At 39.4% G+C, this 24,999-nt stretch overlaps 3 protein-coding genes across 3 annotated transcripts; 1 reads left to right on the top strand and 2 right to left on the bottom strand.

Annotated features, from left to right (window-relative positions):
• Positions 1-1,653: 1,653 nt before the first annotated feature.
• On the bottom strand, positions 1,654-6,944 carry LOC110901060. Its single transcript, XM_022147914.1, has 4 exons — positions 6,024-6,944; positions 5,450-5,942; positions 2,040-5,281; positions 1,654-1,890 (listed from the first exon to the last, which is right to left on the bottom strand). The coding sequence occupies exons 1-4, from the start codon at positions 6,942-6,944 to the stop codon at positions 1,654-1,656; spliced, it is 4,893 nt and encodes a 1,630-aa protein (XP_022003606.1).
• A 9,582-nt stretch (positions 6,945-16,526) lies between these two features.
• On the top strand, positions 16,527-17,720 carry LOC110901059. The gene is made up of 2 exons (XM_035981987.1): positions 16,527-17,021; positions 17,322-17,720. The coding sequence occupies exons 1-2, from the start codon at positions 16,582-16,584 to the stop codon at positions 17,668-17,670; spliced, it is 789 nt and encodes a 262-aa protein (XP_035837880.1). The 5' UTR covers positions 16,527-16,581; the 3' UTR covers positions 17,671-17,720.
• Positions 17,721-19,020: 1,300 nt separating this feature from the next.
• LOC110898197 (digalactosyldiacylglycerol synthase 1, chloroplastic) lies at positions 19,021-23,735 on the bottom strand. Its single transcript, XM_022144956.2, has 6 exons — positions 23,235-23,735; positions 21,936-22,056; positions 21,380-21,852; positions 20,257-20,523; positions 19,826-20,178; positions 19,021-19,751 (listed from the first exon to the last, which is right to left on the bottom strand). The coding sequence occupies exons 1-6, from the start codon at positions 23,676-23,678 to the stop codon at positions 19,256-19,258; spliced, it is 2,154 nt and encodes a 717-aa protein (XP_022000648.1). The 5' UTR covers positions 23,679-23,735; the 3' UTR covers positions 19,021-19,255.
• Positions 23,736-24,999: the final 1,264 nt, after the last annotated feature.

Below are 24,999 nucleotides of genomic sequence, written 5' to 3'. Positions count from 1 at the left end.
GAAAGGATGTTCCAGAAAAAGCGCAATCGGTTTGAGTTGTTGGATGATCATGTTCGTGCTGGAGTTAATTATTTCGTCACTTCTCAAGAGATTGTCCGCGAGTGGAGACTGATGGGGGAGGAGACAGTTGAGTTTGAAGATGAGAAGGGGGCGTTTGCTGAAGAGAAGGAAAAATTCAATGCTGAGAAGAAGGGTTTGCAGTGGAGGGTTTCAGATGCTGAGCGGAAGCTTGAGCAAGAGAAACAAGTCAACGTTCAAAAGAAAAAGGACTGGGAGTTTGCTTGTGAACGTACTAATGCTGAAATGCAATCCCAGCGTGAAGCTATTGTCCGTTTATCCGGTGAAAAGAAAGAAATTGCTGAGGAAGCCCAACAAGCGCGCGTTGCGTTTGAGAAGAAGGAGAAAGAATACGTTGATCGTATAGCTAAGTTGGAAAACCTTGCTAAACAGAAGGTTTCTGAATGTGAGGCTGCTGAACGCCTTCTTGAAGAGAAGGTTTCTGAGTGTAAAGCTTCTGAGCTCCTAGTTGAGGAGGTTTCTGCTGACTGCAAGTGGCTGCTGTCGCGCGCAGTGCCCTTGGTAATTTCTTTTTCTTGTATGTGCTTTCTGTTTGCTTTAGCCTCTCTTCTTATGTTGTTCTGTGTGTCTTTGCAGATTGCTGATCGTATAGTTAAATCCCGTGAGCTTGCTAGCTACATGTTTGAGTTGAGTCAATCGGGATATCATAGTGGGCGAAAGGATAGTTATAGTGAAGGTAGCGCTGCAGTTGTTAATAATGAGAAAGAATATCATTTTGAGTTGTTCAAAGAAGATTGCGGTGGTAAATATGCTGCGAAACGCAAGGAATTTGCATCTCTGGAGTTTGCTGTTGTTAAGGCTGCTCAGAAGTTATCTCGAAAGGCTGATGGTGTTTCCTTATTGAAGAAGGCTCTTGGCGATGAAGGTCATGCGGCTGGAGGTGCAGGGACCAGTCATCCAGAATGAAGAATTCCGGCCTGCGTGCCGTGTATGGTCTTAGATGGCCCTGTAACCGTCTGACAATCTTATGAACAATTTCAACTTTATTTTGTGTATCTGTTACTGTTACTTGTTTGTGAACATTTTAGCTATGCATGGCATCCGTTATGTTAATATTCACTTTTGGTTTTTTGCATGCGAATTTTGTTATCGTCATAATATGTGCATGTATAATTACTTTGATTAGGTGTCACGAATGAATGATGGCGCTGACAGGTTGTGTTGTGTTAGTTACAACGTTTATTCTGTCGTTTATGTGTGCGGGTTGGTTCGTGAATACGAAGTGATCGAGTTGCAGGTTATTGTGTGGACCCAGCTGTTTTCAGCTTTGGGGGCTTTACAATGTTTATTTACCATGATATCGATATTTTCGTGTTTATGTGGGCATGAAGTTTTGTTTTGGCGTTTTGTAGGCTTTGGTTGTGTTTTTGACCCGGCTGTGCACTTGGTTGTGACGAGCCTTGGAGGTCTACAACGTTTCCTAAGGTCGAGCCATTGGTGTTTTCGTGTATGCCCAAAGTAATATATGCAGTTGTGACAAGAAATTTGCATGAGATAGAGATAGCCAAACACTTCCTGTATTACTATAAATGTGTTGGCAATTCAGCTGTTGCGATTACATAACCCTTTGATTGTTTACATATAGCACTTTCTCAATTGTTGAGCGTTCCAAGTTCCTGGAACCTCCTTGTTGTCAATGATGTGTAGCTTATAGGCTCCCTTTCCAAGTACTGCATCCACAACATACGGACCTTCCCACTTGGGAGCTAGTTTTCCGGGTTTTTCGGCATTGGAAGCCTCGTTGTCTCTCAGGACATAATCTCCTGGGTTGAAGGTGCAGATTCGGACTTTGGAGTTGTAGTACTTCTCCAGCTTTACTTTGTACTTTGCTTCATTGATTGCCGCCATCTCTCTCTCTTTTCTTCTAGGAGGTCCAGGTCGATCCTCCTTTCTTCTTCGTTATTGATCAGGTTCATGGAGAGCATTCGTGGTGACGGCAATCCTATCTCCGCCGGTATTACTGCCTCGGGCCCATAAACTAAGCTAAACGGTGTCTCCCCGTTGCTTGTTTTCGGCATTGTTCTGTGGGCCCATAATATGCTGGGCAGCTCGTCAACCCAGCCTCTTCTTTTCTCTCCCAATCTTGCCTTGATACCGTCAATGATGCTCTTGTTAACGGCTTCCACTTGACCCTTCCCCTGTGGGTGCGCAACCAAGGAGAAGGTGTGCTCAATGTGTAATTCTTTGAACCATCGTTGAAGATCGTCTGCAGCAAAGTTCGTCCCGTTGTCAGTGATGATTCTTAACGGTAGTCCGAAACGGCATATGATCTGTTCCCATATGAACCTTTTAGCGACAGTGGATGTGGTTGATGCAAGTGCTTTCGCCTCTACCCATTTTGTAAAATAGTCGACTGCGACTATTATGAATTTTACTGCGCCTGGGGCTTCTGGGAAGGGGCCAACCATATCTATTCCCCACTGTTGAAAAGGCCCCGCCGTTGTAAATGGTACCAATTCATTCTTAGGGCGCATTGTTTTGGGAGCATGTCTCTGGCACCCACTGCACTTTCTCAATTCTTTTACTGCGTCTAAGTGCATCCCGGGCCAGTAGTATCCGGTGTTCATCACCTTTGCTACCACCATTCTTGGTCCAGCATGTATGCCGCAGATTCCCTCATGCACTTCTCTGATCAAATAGTTTGCGTCTTCGGGGTCGACGCATCTCAACAACGGCCCAAGGTATGTCTTTCGGTATAAGATTCCATCAACCATCTGATAATGTTCAGCCTTGTATTGGATTTTCCTCGCTTCAGCTTTGTTCTCTGGTAGTATCCCAGATTGAAGGTACGCGATTATCGGAGTCATCCACGACGTTGTTCCTACCTGAATGACGCTTACTTCCCTTAGTGGAACTGATGGGTTGCTCAAAACTTCTATGCGCACATCCTTTGCCAGGTGTTGAAAACTTGTAGATGCGAGTTTACTTAGCGCGTCTGCCGGTTTATTCTCGCTTCTGTTGATGTGGTGCACCTTGTAGGAATAGAAGGTTTGCAGCAACGTCTTTGCTTGATTCAGGTAGAGCGCCATTACATCTCCTTTGGCCTCGTATTGCCCATTGATTTGCCCGGCCACTAACATGGAGTCTACATGCGCTTCGATGTGTCTAACTCCCATTTTGATTGCCAATCTTAAACCAGCAAGGAAAGCTTCATATTCGGCCTCGTTATTCGTGCTTTTGAAATCCAACCGTATGGCGTACGTGAATTCATGTTTGTCAGGGCTCACCAACCGAAGCCCTACGCCTGCGCCGTCTTCGTTAGACGCGCCGTCTGTGTATAGTAGCCATGGTTCTTCTACTTGCTGCTTTTCGGCTTTCTCCATTGCTTTACACTCTCGATCTTTGTCATCAGGCACTTCTGTCATGAAGTCGGCCAGCACCTGGCCCTTGATTGCTGGTCTTAGCCTGAAAACCACATTATGGCCTCCCAGTTCTATTACCCACTTGGCTAATCTCCCAGGAATCTCTGGCCTTGCGAGGATGTTGCCAATATTGTAGTTTGTTAATACGTGAATGACGTGATTGGCAAAGTACCTGCGTAGCCGTCTTGATGCATGGATCAGTGCGAGCACCAGTTTCTCCATTATGGCATATCGGGTTTCTGGATCGGTCAGGGTACGAGACACATAGTAAACTGGTGTTTGGACACCTTGTCGATCAACGAGTAAAAATGCTCCTACTGCTCTGTCGGAGGCTGACAAATATAATACCAAAGGTTCTCCCTTGACTGGTGCAATCAATGTTGGCAATCTGATGAGGCAATCTTTCATCTCGCGGAATGCGCTCTCGGATTCCGGAGTCCATTGAAACTGGCTTTTCTTCATGAAGTTACGTAGTGTTTTGATAAACGGGAAAGACTTTGCTGCGTGATTGGCCAGGAAGCGGTTTAGTGCTGCCAGACGTCCTGCCAACTTCTGCATTTCTTTGATGGTTGACGGTGACGGCATTCTCTCGATTGCTTGTACCTTCTCAGGATTTAGTTTGAAACCATCTTTCATAACAATGAAACCCAGGAATTTTCCTTCTTCCATGCCGAAAGAACATTTCGCCGGGTTTAGCTTGATACTTACGCCGCGCAGCGTATCGAATGTCTTCTGAATATTCACCAGCATCATGCTTTCCTCTTTACTCATAATCACCAAGTCGTCCATATACACTTCGATATACTTGCCGATGGCATCTTCGAACGTTTCATTCATCAGTCTTTGGTAGGTCGCCCCTGCATTCTTTAGACCGAAAGGCATTTTGGTGTAGCAGTATAGCCCTGACGGTGTGCGGAATGCGGTTTTGTCTTCGTCTTGGACGGCCATCTGCACCTGGTGGTAGCCCTTGTAGCAGTCAAGGAGGCACTTCCATCTGAATGTTGCTAGCGAATCAATCTTTTCATCGATGTCTGGTAAGGCGTAACAGTCACGCGGGCATGCCTTGTTCAGATCCTTGTAGTCTACACACATTCTCCAACTAGCGTTTGGTTTCTGTACCATTACTGGGCTCGCCACCCATGTTTGGTATCTGACTTCTCTGATGATACCCGCATTCAATAGCTCCATAACCTGCTCTTTCATGGCATCATGTTTTATGTCTCCCAAGTGGCGCTTGGCATGTACCACCGGTTTTGCTTCTTCTGAGAAATTTAATTGGTGTTCTGCTATGTGTCGTGGAACACCCACCATGTCAGCTGGTGTCCAGGTGAACACATCCATGTTTTCGAACAACAGCTTTTTTAGCGCCGCCCGCGTTAGATCGGACATTGCAGGTCCCAAGGTGACGGTCTGTTCTGGGTAAGCGCTGTTCAATACCCATTTTTCTGCTTCCGTGCATGGTGCTGGTTTACTTGCCTTTGCAGGTCTGACTTCATCTGTTGCTAAGACTTCTTTGCTTGCGTATATTATTGCTATCCCTGTTTCTGTTGGGAATCCCACAACTGAATGTGGTACAGAGCAAATCATACTAAAGTCTCCTTGAGACTCTCTCCCCAAGAGGATATCATGTCTTGAATGTGCGGGCAACACCATGAACGTGACTTCTTCTGTTCTTGAATTTCTTCCGTCCGAGAGTAACACCGGGAACGATATCTGGCCGAGAGGAAAGACGGCTTCATTGCAGAAACCAGTTAGTGGGTAATCGACTGGTTCCAAGCGCGCCTTGTCCTCTTGGTCGAATTGATTAAAACATTGTTCATATATGATGTCTGCGGTGCTCCCTGGATCGATAAAAATGTAGTCGGTTTGGTAGTGACCAATTACACCAGATATTACTATGGGTCTCCTTTCTCTTGGACCTCCTCTTACAACAGGGAAAACAACTTGTCTTTCGCGCCACGAGTCGTCTTGTGTGCGCTTGTTATAATTTCTCCTTGGCCTTCAAAGACCTCCTTGAACCATGTGGGTTTCTAATTTCCGAAGCTTTTTGTTATCTGGCCCTTCTTCTCTTCTTTGAATCTGGCGGTAGTCGCGCTTTCCACCCTTTATCAGATGAGTGAGCTTTCCGTCTCTCAAGGCCCTTTCTATTTCTTGCTTTAAGCTGAAGCAGTCATCGGTTAAGTGGCCCGTGTCCTTGTGGAATTCGCAGAAAAGGTTTGGGTCTTGACCCCTTTTGTTTCGCATCTGCAGGGGTGGTTTGAACTGATGATTTTCGGTGGACAAGACCTCGGAAGGGGTCTTTGTTAGAGGTGTCCACTGTTTCTCCCTGTTTTCTCTTTTTACTTCTTTCCGGTGGGCTATCTGGTTGATTGTATGGCACGCGTCTTCTTTTGCTGGGCTTCTTTCTCTATGACCGGACGCTTTCCATTGTTGGCCTCTGCCCTTTTTGTTGTGCCGGTCATTATGGTTATATCCGCGTTGACGGTGATCATCACCGGTCAACTATTTGTCTGTTTGCGCAATGGTCTTGGCTGCTTCAATGAAGGTTTCCCAATCTTTGGGTCATCCGTCTCTTCCTTTTACTCGCTTGATTAGATCGTCGCATTTGACTGCCCTCATGAAGTGCGCGCGCATCATCTTCTCGCCTACATCCCCAATTTCCAGACATTCTTTGTTGTATCTGGTGATGAAATCTTCCACGCTTTCGTGGTCATTGCGCCATATGTTCAAACAATCAGTTGGATCAGTTGGATCTCTGGTGTGTCTACGTTGCTGGGAGAAGTGCGCAAGGAACTTTTCTCTAAAGTCGATCCATGATTTAATCCTTCCTGCTGGTAAGCTGTCAAACCAAACGCGCGCTGCGCCGACGAATGTTTGCGCGAAAAGATGACACCAAGTTGGCAGATTCCATCCACCTGTTGCTCCTGCGCCATTAAAAACCCGGAGGTGATCATCGGGGCCTGTCAAGCCATTGTATTTGCCCACGTTGTGTGGCAATTTTGTTTTGTCTATGGCGGCTGTGGCAATTTCCTTGATGAATTTTGAATTTTCAACCATGTCGTCTGGACAATAGCTCAAGGTGTAGTCATGTTCTGCTTTTGGGTTGTACCATGCGCGCTTGGGCGGTTTGTATGCTTCATGATCTGGGTGCAATTTGCTGAATACTGTGCTTTCCCCCTTGTACGTCGGGTCTTCTTCTTCATCGTCCCATTCAGCGTTCATGTTGTGCGCGCCCAAACGGCTTTGAATTGGCCTTCTTTGAGAGTGTTGTACGTAATTGCTTTCTGTTTCGCCATAAGTGTCGCGCATGTCGTGCGCGCTTGGTTTTCTGATGTTTGGCACAGGTCCCTTCTCTGGGCGCAAGTTCCATGCATTGACTTGCTGAGTTGTGTACGTACTCACAGATCTTTGTGGTGGAGTAACAAATGCGGATTGGTTGGCTTGCGCTTGAAGCAAAGCTTGCTGTGCACTAAGTTGTGTGTAAACGAGATTTATAGATGCCATCTGTTCGGCATACCAGGAAGCCAGGGTCTTTCCTTCGGGTAACCCTAGGAGTGCAGAGAAGTTCAGTTGTGCTTATTCCGATGGAGCTGAAGGGCCAGCTCCATGGCTTGATGTTTGCACCGTTGGAGGTGTTTGTTGGATTATCCCCGGTGGGGGTTGGAAAGTATCCCCATTTGTAGTTTGAGTGATGATCCTAGCTGGAGGTTGGAAAGTGGGTCCAGTTGTGGTTTGGCTAACAACCCTGGAAGCACTTCCGAAGATACTAGGAAAATCGTTGTTCATCTGCCCTTCTTGGATGATTTCGTTCCTTTGGCCCCTTTGGACGTGTGCTGTGTCCGAAATGAGCTCAAAGGAAGAAACTTCTCCGTCCACTTGGTGTGAAGGGTTTGTTTCAGCCATTTTGACGAGTGTTTTTCGAAGAGAAAATAGATGAGTGTGATTTTTGCAAAAAGCGGATGGCGCCAATGATGAAACACAAAATAACACTGAGGTTAAACTGTGGGGTTGTTCCTTCTGTGGGTTCAATCTCTCTCTCTGCTCATGGAAGGGCCGGGATCCTGTAAAACAGCAACACCGTTAGTCTCGTTAAGAGGGGAATATGGGGGTTTCCCTCTTAACCAGGCTCCGACGTGAGAATAAGTACTGTTCTGAGGGAGAATAAACAATGTGTGTTGAGTGTGTGAGTATGGAGGGTAAGATGATTGATGTGCGTGAAGTGTGTTATATTTTTTATGTATATTTTAAGCCCTTTTTTACACTTTTAGCCAAGTTTTAAATTTATAAAACACGATATTTACTAACACTAAACACACATATGGGCAAGTGCACCTATCGTGGACGTAGTATAGTGTTGGTAAGATACCGAGGTCGTCCAAGGACACAAGAGCTTTTAGTACCAGTTTATCCTCAACGTCTAATCAAATAAAAAAGTTAGAAAAGATTTTTAAAATAAGAAAATAAAAACTAACTAAATGCTGAAAAATAAAAATAAAATAAAAACAGATAGACAAGATGAATCACTTGGATCCGACTCGTGTATTAGTATAACCTTTGATTATTTTCGCACTTTTGCACTTGTTTAAGAGATTATCTTAGTTATTGTAGTAGGCCCCTCTTTTGAAGGCGACGTTACCCTCAACCCAGTAGTTTGAGTCAGCAAGGATACAATCCTAAAGGGTTGGATTATTGGAAGATAATGAATTAAGTTATTAATGCAAATTGTGGTAGGCCCCGCTTTTGGCGGTGACGTTACCCTCGGCTAAGTAGTCTGAGTCAGCAGGGATACAGTCCTAAATAGCCGGGTTATAGTATTAATAGTAGTTAACTTATGAGGGGGTCAAAGAGTTTGGATCCCCGCCATCCAATACCTATGGGCATTGAAGGAGATCCTACTAAATTTGACCCAGGTCCCTTGCAGGACCTCTAAACGCTGAACAAGGGCAAGACCCTTACCAAACCGTTCCCTTAACCCCCGACCAGGTAGCCAACATACCTCCATATAGACCGTGGAGATATGAATGGTGAAAATCTTTTATTTTATATAGACAGTAAAATAATGCCAAGACACCACGGACAAACGATAAGGAAAGATCACCTTCAACATAAGCAACTAGTTATTAAAGTCATTAATACAAAACCAAATAAAAAGTGCAAAAGATTAAAAATAAAAAGTATTATACTAAACACTTGTCTTCACCAAGTGATGTAAGAGACTTAGGCAAACATGGCCTTGATTGTCAAGAACTCTTACGATCAATCTTGGATCCCGAGACGACTCACACACTCTACGATGGACAATGGATGATGGTGGTGGATGATGGTGTTATGGTGGTGGTGGGTGGTGGATGAAGTGTGAGAGAGGTGGTGTGTCAATCCGCTGGACACGCCCCCATGCCCGTCTGACACTCTCTCTCTTCATTAATTGTAATTCGCAATTACAATTAATGCGCCTGCTGTACTTTCGCCACGCCCCCGTGCTCACTGGACACGGCCCCGTGGTGGGCAATGGAAGCTTCTATAGGTTTGTCTTTTCTGCTGCTTCTTGGGCACGGCCCCGTGCTGGCTGAGCACGGGGCGTGTTTAGTCTTCTGTCTTCTCTTCTTTGCTTGGGAGGATGCCGTTGAGGGGTCGGGCAGTCCACTTTTGTTCCTTTTCTTGTATTTATGTTAGAATTAGCTGTCTTTTTGCTTCTTTTGTGAATTTGAGCTCATTTCATCCTGAAAATACAAAAGGAAGACAAAAACACTCTTTTTCCAACATTAGTACTTAAAAAGGGTTAGCTTTTATGCCTCATTTGATGTAATTTATATGTTGCATTTTACACACATTAATGATTCAACCTGAATGATGAAGGGTTCTATTTATAGCCGGAGGGTGAAGGAAGGAGGAGCAGCTATGCCAGCTGTGGTTGCGCGCCAGCTGTCCGACCAAGGGGAATATCCTCTTGGTCTGCTCTGCCATGGCCGGTGTAGTGGTACACGTGGCGCGCTTGCATGTGCTCGTGTTAGGGACGTCGTACTGGCGTTGTCGGTCTGCTCCTTGATTTGTTGCAGGCCTACACGGCGCTCGGTGACTGGTGACACGTGTTGTCCTTTTTGTCGGATGGAGCATTTTTGGTGCCACCTTGATTTCTTCCAGAAGCTTCTAGAAGTTTCTGGATTATCTTGCTGATGTAGATGCCATGTAGGATGAAAAAATGGTGTAGTCCTTGCCATATGAGCAAGGAATTGAAACCATACCTCTTCAGTAGAGATATTAGCTTCATATCATATAACATGCAAACATAACTACAAGCCATCATTATATTTGGAAAGGCGGTTGACAAATAAAATGGTGTTTTACATATATATAACGTTTAATTGTCTATATTCATTCCTACATAATTATGACTTTCACATATGACATGTTTTACTAAAGACTTCTTCATTTCATACGGGGAGGAAAGTCTTTTAGCGATAAAATATTTTGATTTCGGATAAAGAATCTTCAAAAATAAGTTTGGAGCAGTTGAAGTTGCCTTGAATGACAAATAAACATGTATGTCGTTTTTAACATTTTTAGCTAGATATATATAAATTTACAAACTCTTTTACACAATGATATGTACAACTAGCATTCACATCTTATCCATTAACTTCTCTTCTTTTTTTTCAACGGCTGATAAAAATTTTTATTCATTGTAGCAAGATGCTACCACCAAACTTACAAATGTTCAACACCAAAACATAAAATTACATTAACTACTTAACCAACGATTTTGAATCTACACCAATCTTCCCAAGTGACCGCCACCATTTTTGAACGGTTCTTCACCCATAGATATGCCAATGCTTTGATTTCGTCTAGAATCTTCGTCGTATTTGGTATTTTTTGTTGAAACACCGCCTCGTTCCTCGTCTTCCAAATACTCCAAAAAGTTACTAAAATAACCGCATACAACACCTTTTTCTTCCTTGTTGAACCCGAGCTTATCTCATGCAACGTAAGTAAATCCAATATGCCGAATGCAATGATCGGGGGGATCGTGCACCAGTTCGCGATATTTTGCCAAATCAATTGTGCAAATTGACATGAAACAAAGATATGTTCACTCGAGTCGTCATAGTTTCCACACAAAACACAAGTTCGATTTTGTACTGTAATATTCCGAGACGATAGAGCACACTTAGTCGGCAAACCGATCCATCTCTGCTCTCCATGCAACAATACCAACTTTTTTAGGAACCCAACTGTTCCATTCAAATGTTCTGGCAGGGCGTGTGCGATTAACCGAACCTAATATCTTCTTTAAGCTGGCAACATTAAACAAACCAGACCCATCATACTTTCATCGCCATCTGTCTGGCCCAGGCGCCATATCCAGCCCAATTAAAAGGCCCAACAGCTGCTGAAGCTGAGAGTTTTCGGTATTACTCAAGACCGAATTGGCCCAAACCCAGCTAAATTCCAAACCTGACCCACTAATCCTCATCCGGTCATGTACAAGGCAGTCTTTATGTTTTTCAACTTTAAACAAATCTGGGAATTTAACATAAAGCGGAATCGGATCTACCCAACTGTCTAACCAAAAAGAGATATTTTTACCATTAGCCAAGGTCGCTGACGACGCATTGTTTAAATCAATATCGGCAAGAAGTAAAATATTCCGAATGCTAGAGATATTCTTCCATGGCCCAGCTATAGAGACTTTTGTTGAAATATCCTTCCATCCTCTTGAGTTATGATGAATTGCCCAAATTACCCGCCTCCACAATCCGTTTTTTTCCATTTTAAACCTCCACCACCACTTTGCCAACATCGCTAAATTAGCGTCCCTTAGTGATCCAAAACCCAACCCCCCATATTCAATGGGAGCAATGGTTTTATCCCAAGCCACCCAATTCATTCTAGCTTTTTCTTCCGAACCTCCCCAAAAGAATACCCGTCTAATCTTATCAAGAGATTCCAACACCTTTATCGGGGCTTTAAATAAGGAAAAGAAATATGTGGGTAACGAGTTCAAAACAGATTTGATAAGCGTAATCCTACCACCATATGATAATGTTTTTGCTTTCCATAATGAGAGCCTATTTTTAAAGACATCGATCACCTGTTTCCAATTTTTTACAAGATTCATTGCATCTCATTCACCAATTCATTGCATCTCATTCTTTGCATTAACTTCTCTTCTATCTTTGAAATTTAAAAACATCTAAAAATTCATTGCATCTCATTCACCAATTCTTTACCCCACTCTTATATTTTGAAAAATCACTATAGTTGATTTTCATATATAAAGAAAAGTTACTATTCATCCTTCATTAAATTATTGTGAGTGTATATAAATAGAAAATATAATAAAATAAATATTTATGTATAAAATGATGGATGAGATAGGAAAGGTTTTTGAAATGAGTTATAAATTTTGAAAAGCATACAGAAAATGGCAAAGAGCAAGTTATGTGATAATTTTATACTCTATACTCTCTATATCACAATTTTATACGATGATTTTAATTAAAGAAACCATTCAAAACGTCACTCCATCTCATTCTCTATAACTGAGAGCAATTAGGAAAAACAAAAGCAAGCTTTTTTTATTTAGAGGCTCAAAAATTGGCGTCTATAATTTATTAAGGGTGTATTAAAAGGAGAAAAACTAATAAAATAAGCGTTTGTGAGTAGGATAAAAATAGATAAGAAGATATGTGATGTTTTAAAAAAATATAAAATCTTTAAAGAAAAATGTGTTTATAGTTATTTTATATAGATATAGGAGAATGGAATTATAAAAGCATTCATATTCGATCCTCCATGTTTTTATGAGTGGGTACTTTATATTATATAAAGTGGTTGTGAGTGGAGAAGAGAGAAAATGTTACTGTTTAGGTCATTCGTAGTGGGGGTTATACACACACTATAATGGGCTGTAACGCCCCATAACGTCTAACCCCCCCCCCCCATGTTATGGGGGGTTATAGAACATGGTCGTGGTATGCATAACGGCCCCACCATTGGTTTCTCTCTCACACACATATAAATGCTACATATGTATGAATAATTGAAACGATATAACCCTATATAACCCCATTTTCTTACACATTTGCTACGTGTCGTATAACCTCACATATATGGGAGTTATGAGGCTTGACCACTACACATGATCTTATGACCAAATTTGGAGAAAACGTTGTTCACCCTATATATTTTTTTTAATATTTTTGAAAGTAATTATGGGTGGAAGAGAGAAAAAAGAAAAATGCTAAAAGTATATAAAAATATAAACTAATTAAAAATGAGAGAAAAAAAGTAATTTTTAGTTACGAAGATGACGAATTAATTGTGAATACTCTAAATAACTCAAATTACCCTTATATTAAAAATGAAACGTATTGAACAGTAAACTTTATTTTGAATTAAAAATGAAAATCAAACAGTAAACCAGGGCAATAAGGTATCAAATTTATCAAAACCGGGTATATTTCTGGTACCGAATCGGTATATTATGGGTGGAAGAGAGAAAAAAGAAAAATGCTAAAAGTATATAAAAATATAAACTAATTAAAAATGAGAGAAAAAGGTAATTTTTAGTTACGAAGATGACGAATTAATTGTGAATACTCTAAATAACTCAAATTATCTTTATATTAACAGATGAGGTGACACTCTTTTCTCCTACCCCAGAACTAGCTAATCAATAATCATGCATGCATATGCATTGTAACCTCATTACCTATATCTATATATACGATGAGGGGAAATAGTGTCAGGCTGTCTGTCTGACACACCATTATTGGTTGTTTCTTTTTGTTTTTAACCTTTAAACCTTCAGCTTCACTAATACACGGGTTTAGCTCGATAATATATGTTTTTAACCCCTCTATTTTTAGAAAAAAATAATTTTTTTTGTTAACATTGTTTATATGCGTGTTTAGTCCCTTTGCTTTAACTTTTTGTAGTGTACATGTTTAGTCCCTCTACTTTTATTTCTTTTAGTATTTCATTTTTTAGCCTTTTCCATTTGCTACCATAACAGATCAATCCGGAGGAATAGTGACCGTTAGCTATTGGTAGACAACCGCTAATACTCTTGGACTTTAATAAAGTTACTTTATAATTCCTAAACTTTATTAAAACAAAAATTCTTTAACACGCGTATTTTTATTTTGTGTCTAATTTTTATTGAGATCGTGTTATGAGTAGTATGTACAAGTAACCAAAACACATGCGTGCATGTTATTAAACTGAGAAATATTCCACTTACCGCCCCGCAACGTGGGCGGAGCATAAACTAGAATACTACAAAACACATGAAGGGGAATAGTGTCAGGCAGCTACCTGACACTTCCTCATTAGTCCAGCCAAATAACCATTTTTCCACATTTAAATTTACAGCTTTGCCATTGGTTTTGTTTTGTTTTTCCCTAGCCAAAGTACGGTTTTTCACTCGGTTCAAATTTGCAGTTTTGCCAACAGTCATTCCAGCGTTCTTTTTTTTTTTTTTTGACAAAACTAAGGTATTGTTTTATTTTAATTGGTTGACTCGGTGTAATTTTTATTCGTGCCAGGCGGCTGCCTGGCACACGCTCATTTGTTTTGAAAAATTACAATTTTTAGCAAAACTATAGTAGTGTTTTGTTTCAATTTGTTGACTCGATGTTATTATTTTTTTTTAAATCGTGTTATCAGTAATATATACAAGTAAACGAAACACAGATGTACATGTAATGAGAGATAAATATTCGGCTTGATGCCCGTAACGCAGGCAATAACTAGTTTTATACACTTACAACAACTACCTAATTTCCATTGGGCCAGCTGTTAAATTGCATGCATTGCCCACAAACACGCCGACGTGAAGCTTGGCCGGTGACCTACGTCTCCTCATGAACCACGTCAGCAACAATATATCAAATTATTTGCTCTATTTCTTCAAAATTATTATTAATTATGTTACCAAACCTTTAAAAAAATATAAGATCTTTATTGTTCATATTAAATATTAATACCTTCAAATAATTATCACTATATAGGATCTTATTGTTTATATTAATACCTTAAAATAATTATCACTCATTCTTTATCACTATTTGTATCACTATCTTCTCCATCATTTACATCTACCACTCAACATTTGTTTTTCACCTTTTTTTTTTCTTTTCCTTTAACTTTTTTTTACATTTCTTTTTTATTTTATTTGTTTACTTTTTTCGCTTTCTTTTCAACCTTTTTAAACCGGGAGTTAATAATGTCACACCTCAAAATTTTATTCACATTCTTTATGTATACGACCCGTATAAAGGATGTGAGTTAAGACTTTGGGGTGGCCGTATACATTGTTCATGATCGTTGTATACAGGCCGTATACAATATATGACGAATCTTAAAGGCAAACTAGGGGTGTGCAGAATTCGTTTCGAATTCGAAAAAATCGAAATTCATTTAAATTCGATTCGATTATCAAGAATTCGTTTCGACTATAAGAATTCGAATTCGATTCAATTCGAGTCAAGTAAATCGAATAAGAATCGGATACGAATTTATAATTTCAAATTCGATTCGATTCGAAATTCGAATAAAAATTACACATTTTTATTTATTTTTTTATATATAATACATATATAACTTTTATTAGGCTATACTATAAATTCTTTTCAATTTTTTTTTCCACATATTAAAATTACTCATTACCAAACCCACTACTAGCCCATAACTAAAACCTAAGTAACAAATCTATCAATAGATTTCTAAGCGTAAAAATATTAACTTGTAATGTGGAGTGGTTATTCCCGACTTCTCGTTTTGAATTTTAGACTCGTGGTACTTTATTTAGAACTTTTTAATGTGATATCGTGCTTTATGGCTGCTTTAAAATTTATGTTTCATTTTGAAAGTTTTCTACATGTTTTTAAAGAATCTGAATTAAATCGAATTTATTCGAATTCGATTCGAATTCGAATTTTTAATCGAATACGAATCGAATACGAATTGGGTTTTTTTATTCGAATACGAATTCGAATCGAATTCGGTAGGTTTTAATCGAATTCGAATCAAATACGAATTCAAGGAAAAATAAAAATTATTCGAACAATTCGATTCGAATAATTCGAAAATTCGATATTCGATTCGATGAACACCCCTAAGGCAAACTCTATTTGGAAGAACCAATACATGCCTACAAAGTATCAAAAGGACGGGTGGCTCCTTCTGATGACGAACTCGCTATTGAAGAATTGGTATGCTCAACCAAATTGCAAGATTAGCCATAAACACTTAAGAATTGAAGACGACGACGATCATTATATATTAAAAAAATTATATGTGACTATTCATGTTTTGTTTAAAAAAGTTATGTAATGTTAATTCTAAAAGATCAAAAAATAAATAAAAACGGAGTTTGTTGAGTATATATCATCTATTCTAGTGTTTCTTTGGTTTTTTTAACTTTTTTAATTATTAGAAAACCAGCTCTTTTAACTGATAATAGGTTAACTAGTTTTTTAACCTATTCGGTTACTATAGGTTTTCACTTGGTGAAACCGGTATTTAATAACCGTTTTTTTCCCAAAATCCGGTCCGGTTAATAAGTGGTTCGTTTAAAAAACGTTTTGTGCACCTCTGCCTCTAGAATCTACACATATTTTCGACATAGGCCCATCATGATCACTTGGGCTAGTTATTCCTTAGGGCATACGGAGTGGGTGCGGCAAAGGGGCGGCAATCGAGTTTGCCGTGCGGCAAACACTGCCGCCGACAAAGTTTGGTCGCGGCAAAACTTTAAGAACGGTAACCCTTTGCCGACTCGGGAAAACAAAATGGAAAAGGGGGGGCCACCTTCCAACGGTCATATTACCGTTTAAAAAAAAAAAAAAAATTTAAAAAATTAAACTATATATATATCACAAACCATTTAACCATATACTTTCTAGTTTATACTCATACAAACCAAAAAATACCACCAATTCCTTCTAAAAGTTTACCATACAAAATGGCGGATGAACTCCCGTTATGGTTCCCACCCATGAGTAGCGACGATTCATCCGATAGTAGCATTCTTTTTTTTCAAAATCTCATCGAAGAAGCCAAACTTCAAGACACCGGCACATCTAACCGAAGGAGATATATTGAACGTCAACGTGAGGAGGGGCATGAGACACTCATGGCGGATTATTTTGTCGAAGACCCGAAGTACAACGAAGATATCTTTCGGCATAGGTTCCGTATGTCGAAACGTTTGTTTCTAAAAATTGTGTCCGATGTGGAAGAGAACGACCCGTGGTTTGTAGAGGCCCCCGATGCGCGAGGTAGGAAGGGCTTTACGCCCTTGCAAAAGGTGACATCGGCTATTAAACAGCTCGCAACTGGAAACACTCCAGACGAGAACGACGAGTACTTGCATATGGCCGAAAGAACTTCCCGCGAGTGCCTAGAATATTTTTGTGACACGGTTTGCAAAATATATGGTCCAGAGTTCTTACGTAGACCGACAAGCCACGACATGGCACTTTTATACCAAGCTCATGAGGAAAAACATCACCTTCCAGGTATGTTCGGTAGCCTTGATTGCACCCATTTCGTTTGGCGTTTTTGTCCGACAGAGTATCGAGGCCAATACATGCGAGGAGATCATAGATACCCGACTATTATGCTCGAAGCGGTTGCTTCTCAAGACTTATGGTTTTGGCATGCTTTTGCCGGTCCACCGGGTTCTCAAAACGATATCAATGTTCTACAACAATCTCCGTTATTTTTAACGGAACGAAATGGAACCGCGCCAAAATGTCCATTTTACGTTAACAACCATTTATACAAACGTGGTTATTTGCTCGTGGATGGAATCTACCCTTCGTGGTCCGTGTTTGTGAAGTCGATCCCTTACCCTCACGAAGTAAACGAAAAGAAATTCAAGAGGCAACATGAGGCGGCAAGAAAAGACGTCGAACGGGCTTTTGGTGTTTTGAAGGGGAAATGGGGTGTATTGAGTCGACCGATGCGAGCAAGATCGGTTAAAAAAATTAGGAATGTCGTGTACACGTGTATTATTTTACACAACATGATTTTGAAAGACGATGGAAAGGCGATAGCACCGGTGCACATTCGGGATCCTCCGGTCGAGCCGGCTCTAGACGATACGGTGCTGGGCGAGTTGTTGAATGAAGACACCCATTGGAGACTCAAACACGATCTCATAGATCATCTCGCAAGTCAAGATTTACCCCATCTTTTGGCCGATTCCGACGAAGACTAGTTTAAATTGTTTCATGCTAATGTAATTTTATTGTTTTTTAATTTAGTGTAACTTTGATGTTTTTAATTTAATTTATGAAACTTTATTGTTTTTTATTTCTACATTTATTTATATTAAATAAATTATTACAAAAAAAATAATAATAATAAAAGTTTACCACTTCAGCAAGTGTTTAAACCATTGCCAACACTTTTCAGCAAAGTTTAAACACTTTTGCCTAATTGACATGGCGCGCTCTGATTGGTCGGTTTTTTGTTTTGTCACTTTAAAGTGTTTAACCACTCCTTATACCCTTAGGGCCAAGTCACTTCCATAAATTATATCCTGGGCCTGTTGACTTTATCCATTCGGGCCTATGTTATTATCATTCATAAGTACCCACTAAAGGTGTACAGAACCCAGTTTGGGCCCAAACCGGTTCGGTTTATAAACTGGCCCCATTTTTTTATTTGGTCTCAAACCGTTTGGGTTAAGGACCATTTTTAGGGATGAAAACCCCAACCCACCCAAACCGATTCAGATCGGGTTCAAACCAGTTTTTTAGGCAGCCTCACACCGGTTCGGGTTGACACCGATTCTCAACACAAAAATCCAAAATATGTACCAAAGTGTCGTGTCGGGTCGGGTTGGACCCAAACCGGTTTTTAATCGGGCCGTGGTTGAGCCAGATCAATTTCTGGATCGTCCGGCCCAAACCGGATCTTTTAAACCCCTAATACACACCTAATTACCAGATAGACCACGTGGAAGCATAACGGTTCCTACAAAGAGTCATATGTGCTAAACTAACGTAACTACCATTTAAGGCTTATAAAATTACTATGTCATATATAGTTTATTCTATACCTCTTTTCTTTTTCTATTAAATTTCTATCACCAAATTACTAGTTATGTTTGTTTGTCTACTAACGTCATTCAAAAATTAAAAATAAAATATCAGGTGATTTGAAACGGTGTTTTTTTATCGCGGGTTCATGAAATTCAAGATATAAAAGAAGGTTTAAAAAAATATGTAACGCGACGCTTTTGCCTTAAATAGACAACGATGTATGAAATATCAAAAATTAGTTCGTGAATTGGACAAACCATGTCTCGGGCCGAACTTTTAACTACCAACTAGGTGGAATTCGACTTGGTGGAAAGAAAGGGAATCCATTTTCATGTCCTAGCCACCTGGCCCATTCTCTGCTAAGCGTTAATGCTTCTAAAGTAGCTATGGAATCGGCTCTCTCTTAGTGGCAGTGTTTTATCTATCCGAAAACATGAGGATCACTCAGATGGCGGTGGAAATGTGCATTTGCTTAAAAGACTAGTTGGACGTGGCGGAACGTATACAACATATGGCGAATCTTAAAGACAAACTCTATTTGGAATAACCAATACATGTACTATTTCTGGGTCGTCAAGCCCAACCCAGATTTTTTACACCCATAATACACACCCAATTACCCGATAGCCCACGAACGGTTCCCACAAAAAAACATATATGCTATACTAACTTAACTACCATTTAATGCTTATAAATGTACTATTTCATATTTTGTACATAAAGAATATGGTTATAGAGTTTCTTATATACCTACTTTCACCAACCATAAATCGGATTTTCGACATGTGGCGGTAAGAGATGAAGATCACTAGAGTGTTGTTTGTTGTAATCCCGAGTTCCTGGTACCGCCCCGGTGCACAGCCTCAAAAACTCGTTACCGGTAAAACAATAATGTGCGAAAGCTAAGGTTCCGTCGATCAAACTAGGAACTGAATTCGACTTTCTGGTCAAACGGCTGGTCTCGGTTAGAATCTTGTCAAGCTCAGAAGACTCCATGAACCGTTGGGTGGCTGCTTCCCATGAAAGATTGAACCGCTGGTCAGGCGTAAGAGGGTGTGGCTCACTGTCCATGGCTAAGTTGACTTTGTCTACAAAATCTTGTGGCGAATTGTAAGTTAAACAGTTGGGAAATGACCTAAAGAAGTCATTTGAAGGGTGGTCTGCACAAACTACAAATTTTCCCATTGCAAGTGCTTCAGCTGTTGCTGTGCATAACACATCACTCACACTTGGATTTATAAACACTTTGTAACTGCCAAAAAAATAATAATAATAATAAACAATTTTAGTATTTTTTAATATTTAAATTTATATGAAATTATTTACCTGTGAAGTGAGTCATCAGCATGGTCTATGCCTTTCATGAAGGTCACATTCAAGTTCAACTTTTTAGCTGTACTTTGTACTTCATTAGCATCCTCGCCGTTACCATAAACATCAATCTTGAACGCGTTATCAAGGTTATCTTTTTGTTTCACTAATAAATCTATCAACTCACGGTATCCCTTAGCCCAAACCATTTTGCCCAAAAAGTAGGCTCCTTTCGAGAACGATTGACCCCCGTTTTCCCTTTCTGCAGCCGTTTTCTCCCCGATTTTCAAAAACTTCGGGTTCACGCCATGGACGTTACAAATTACAGACTTGGGTAAATCTTGGGTTGCAGCAGAAAGTCTAAGTACCTAAACATATAATATCGAAAAAATCAAAAACTCTCATTATAAGCATATTGTTTATAGATTAAGTCATTAACTCGGTACCTTGTCGCAATATGCTCGTGTAACCAAATTGTTTATATGCTTTACGAAAAACGCTTGGAGAGCGCCATTTTTTTCCCGCTTTATATACTCCAAGTAATTCGTGTGCACAATACCGACGACATGATTGAACTTATTAGTCCAACGGTTACCATGATGATACCAGTTTAAATGTTCGGGTTCTTCAAGAATCGCAATGTCAGCTTCCTTAGATGAAATGAACTTGGATGTATCGCCAGCGGGTATAATACTGCGTCTCTCCTTTTGAAACTAAATAGTAACAAATAAACGCATAGTATAAGTATAGAAGCGCATTCAAGTGTTCATTACAGAACCAATTTTAAGCAGATATAGCGAGATATAAAGGAAGTGGTTATGCGGTTACATAACCGTCTTATGTTCACAGTTAAAAAGTTCCACATAGACAAATTATCATATTACCGCAAAAGGAGTAAACTGCCAAAATGGCCCCTGAGGTTTGGCCAGATTTGTCACTTTAGACTGAAAAGTTTTTTTTATCACGGGGGACCTTGGAAGGTTTAAAAGGCCATTTTGGCCCACTTTTTAGCATGGTGTTAACTGAGGTCTGTTAACTCAGGGGCAAAATTGTCATTTCTCACCTCAGGGGCCATATTGGCAATTTAAAAAAAACATAATTGTCAACCTGACCCAACCAGTTCTTAATACGGGTCAACCTGAACCCGACCCGTTCTTTTACAACGGGTCGTGTTAGTTGACCCAAACCTGTTTTTTTCAAGTCGGGTTCAGGTTTGGGTCGGGTCAAGAATTGTCACCCCTAGTTGGGGGTGAGTTTTATATAAAATAAATAAAAATAACTTGTTTTTATAATTGCTTAAATGGCCCTTGAGGTGAGAAATGACAATTTTGCCCCTGACTTAACAGACCTCAGTTAAAACCATGTTAAAAGTGGGCCAAAATGGCACTTTTAAATCTTCCAGGGTCAGTGATAAATAAAGAAAAAAGTCAACATGGTCAAAGTTACCGACACGTCTGCTATCATGTCCATAGTTTGATTAACTAAACGTGTCGGATTACTCTAAATAACTTTTTCTTGACAGTATTGAGTCTTTTTATTCACTTACCCTTTTTCGAAAACGAAATTTACCTTTCCAGGATAGAAGGAAATTTTGAAATCCGTTTTAAACCCGACTCGTTCCTCAAGCCAGCTACGTATATAAACTTCTTGTTCTTCTGGTGAAGTGAAAGTAATGTTGTTCGGATAAACTAACTCCTGATCTTTTCTTGTGAGCCAAGGAACCAATAGTGTGATGCTTTGTTTTCTCGATTTTGCTAAATACGCTGCGCGAAACAGAGGATTTACAGCCGTCCCTGTCATCCATGGAAGACTAGCAGTTGTGACAATGGCTACATGCCTTTTTCCATTAGTAACTTCGTGACGAGTAACACCAGTTTCGTAATGGTGTCCTGTGCTATGAAGAACACTAGCGATTCTTGAATCCAGATCATCGATTCTGGTGTCGTTTTCGGGGTTGAAAGATTCGTGGGCGTAAATAGGGGTTAACTGAAGTTGATTTTTCCTTTTGGTGCATAAACTTTGAATTATTTTGTCAGAAACATCTGTATCATATAAGCATAATACATGTTTAAGAATTTAAAACAGAATATCAATAAAAATAATCAAATAAAAATTAATTAATTACCTTTTTTAACACCTAACTGATCTAAAAATGGTCCTGATTGCCTAACCAAATATGCCAGAAGTTCTGGCATATCCAATGGTGGAATGTCCTTTGAATTGTCTGGTTCCTTGCAAATTGATTTCTGCAAGATGGATAAACCAAAAAAAATTCAAAAGAACTGAAAAACAGTATTGACTAATAATATGTAGCGGACTAACTAAAAAGTGCTATGACTACTGTCACATCACTGCCATGTAGACAAAGACACAATAACTAAACTACACGATAACTAGCTTTAGTGGTTTAACCAAAAATTAAATAAAAATGATGTGATTGGTTGGTTTAGCGGTGTAATGACAAACCATTAATAATTATGCAAAAATTCAAACCGGAAACTAGAGATGGAATAATATATTTATTATTCTGAACAGCAATCTAATCTATATCTAATTCTACGTCATCCCGATACTCTGACCCTCAACCTCGTTAAGATTTTGTCACAATTACACACCTTAATATCGCGAGACGGACCACGCGCACTTTGTGCACTTTAGTATAGTAGATAGAATAATAACTAACAAACAAACTTCATTATAATAGATAAACGGATCGTGTTCAGTTAGGGGTGCTAAACGGGTTGTGTTCGCGGGTTGGCGAGTTCAACCTGACCCGAACCTGAAAATTTTAGACAAACCCAAACCCGAAAATCGTGCCATACATATGAACCCGAACACGACTTGAACATTCACGGGTTGACCCGAACACGACCCGTTTAACCCGAATTTTTTAATTTTTTTTTCCATAATCTAATATATTAATATTACAATTTACTCCGAAAAAACACAAATGTGTATATAATACAATTAAATTGAAATTATAAAATCTTGTAAATTTCTCTTTTTAAGTTATAATTATGGAATAAATTACACACCCAATTTAATTCGTTACATAAACCATACTGTAAAGAAAACACAATATAATATAAATGGGTTAAACATGTCAACCCGCCAACCCGACCCGTTAAGCTAAACGGGTTCATGGGTTCAACCTGAAACTGACCCGAACCCATTTAGACTAAACCCAAACAGGTTCGTGTCGTGTTAGAAATTCACACTCCTAATATAAATGGGTAAACGGGTCAACCTGTCAACCCGACCCTATTAGCTAAACGGGAGTTCGCGGATTAAAAAACTGACCCGAACCCATTTAGACTAAACCCAAACCCGCGAATTTCGTGTTATGTTCGCGTGGTGTTAGAGACTCACACCCCTAGTTTAGGTTAACAAGAACAATAAGATAACTTGGAATATGAAAACTAACCAGACTGGATTTAACTTTCATAAGAAACTCACTGTTCTTAATCCCTTCAAAAACCTCCAATGAAGAACTGGATTTAAAAACCCTAAATCCTTCACGTTCATTAAACTCAACTTCCGAAACAATCGCCTGCTTTATCTCCTTCAAATCAATCCGTAACTTCGCGCTGGGGCTCCACTTGTTCAACACTCCACCACTATCGGAACCGTGAAACGACGACGTTACAGGCACCGGAACCGAACATGATGATCTGAGAAAGTTCTCGAACTCACGGTCGAATGAAGACGCTAGGTTTTTGAACGAATTCGCTCTGGCTTTCATTAATCGGATGTCTGCTTTTGTTGAATCTTTCACTTCTCTCCATCCTTTTGATATGAATGATATTGCTTTCTCCGCTGTTACCGTCGCCGGTGAATCGGGAGATTCCGGTGGCCGGAAATTCATCATCGGTTTTTTTTTATAGTTTTTTTGTGTCACGTTGTGTATATATAAGGTTTAAATAAAAAAACATATACGCATGTGTATATATGTAACTAGTTTTATGCCCAGCGTTGTGGGGTTAGTCGGGTTAGCCGTTAGATGGAATATTTATCAACCAATTAAAAAACATTATTATAGTTTTGTTAGAAATAAAAAACTAAAACGATTGCAAGTCTGTAATTTTGAGCTGAGGGTAAAGTTGTAATTTGTCAGGGTCAATGAGCGAGTGTAGATGTCTGACACGAATAAAAATTAAATCAAGTCAACTAATTGAAGCTAAAAACTAAAACAATGGCAAGACTGCAATTATGAACTGGGGCAAAATTGTAATTTTGAACTGTGGTAAAATCGTAATTTGTTAAAAGCTAAAACGATGGCAATGCTGTAATTTTAAGCTATGGGCAAAATCGTAATTATGAACATGGGGTAAATTCGTAAATTTTTAATTGGGGGTAAAAGCGTAATTTGTCCGGGCAATAGGAAAGTGTCAGGTAGGTAGCAATCACCTAACTAGGCTAAAACAATAGCACTACTGTAGTAATTTTGAGTTAGAGCAAAATTATAATTTCAAACATAGGCAAATTCGTAAATTTTTAACTAAGGGTAAATATAAATATAAGGTTTAAATTAGAAAAAACATATACACATATATTTGTAATGTGTATTATTATTGTTCCTTTGTAAATATTATTTTACACATGTGTATTATTATTGTTCCTTTGTAAATATTATTTTTAAATAAATGGTAATGGTTTTCAGTGGCGTATGCAACACGTTTCTTGTAATTCTTTGTTCACTAGGCAGTTTTTTTATTGGATGGTGATTACGTGGAAATATTTTCTTTTGTCTCAAGATTCTTACGACTTTTGGCTTTTATTGAAAGATTTTTTGGAATATGCCGGAAGATACCAATGTTATTGAAAGCCGGTTAATTAGTTTCGTATTGGTCGGTTTCTTCCTTCCGTCTAGGCGTCTATGCTTTCCGGTTCGAGATTTGCATAGCAATCGACACATCTTTTTCATCGATTAGAAAACATAAAAACAAATATATGTATCAATACCGTTGTTGTCTGGTTGGTATAGGTTCGGTTCATTACAGTACTGGCATGGTACGTGCACTTGATATAGCTTATAATACAAAAAAAAATATTACGAATATAACCTTGTGTTCAACGAATTTTATACTGGCACGTTGAGAAAAATTATAAAAACGAATTCAGCACATGTACTGATATTGACCACGGCATTGCGTTCGTCGTGATCGTAAAACCGTGCTAAGTAGTAAGCA

The sequence above is a fragment of the Helianthus annuus genome, chromosome 13 (assembly GCF_002127325.2).
Source record: "Helianthus annuus cultivar XRQ/B chromosome 13, HanXRQr2.0-SUNRISE, whole genome shotgun sequence".
NCBI classification, from domain to species: domain Eukaryota; kingdom Viridiplantae; phylum Streptophyta; class Magnoliopsida; order Asterales; family Asteraceae; genus Helianthus; species Helianthus annuus.
This window is presented reverse-complemented; position numbering and strand designations above follow the sequence as displayed.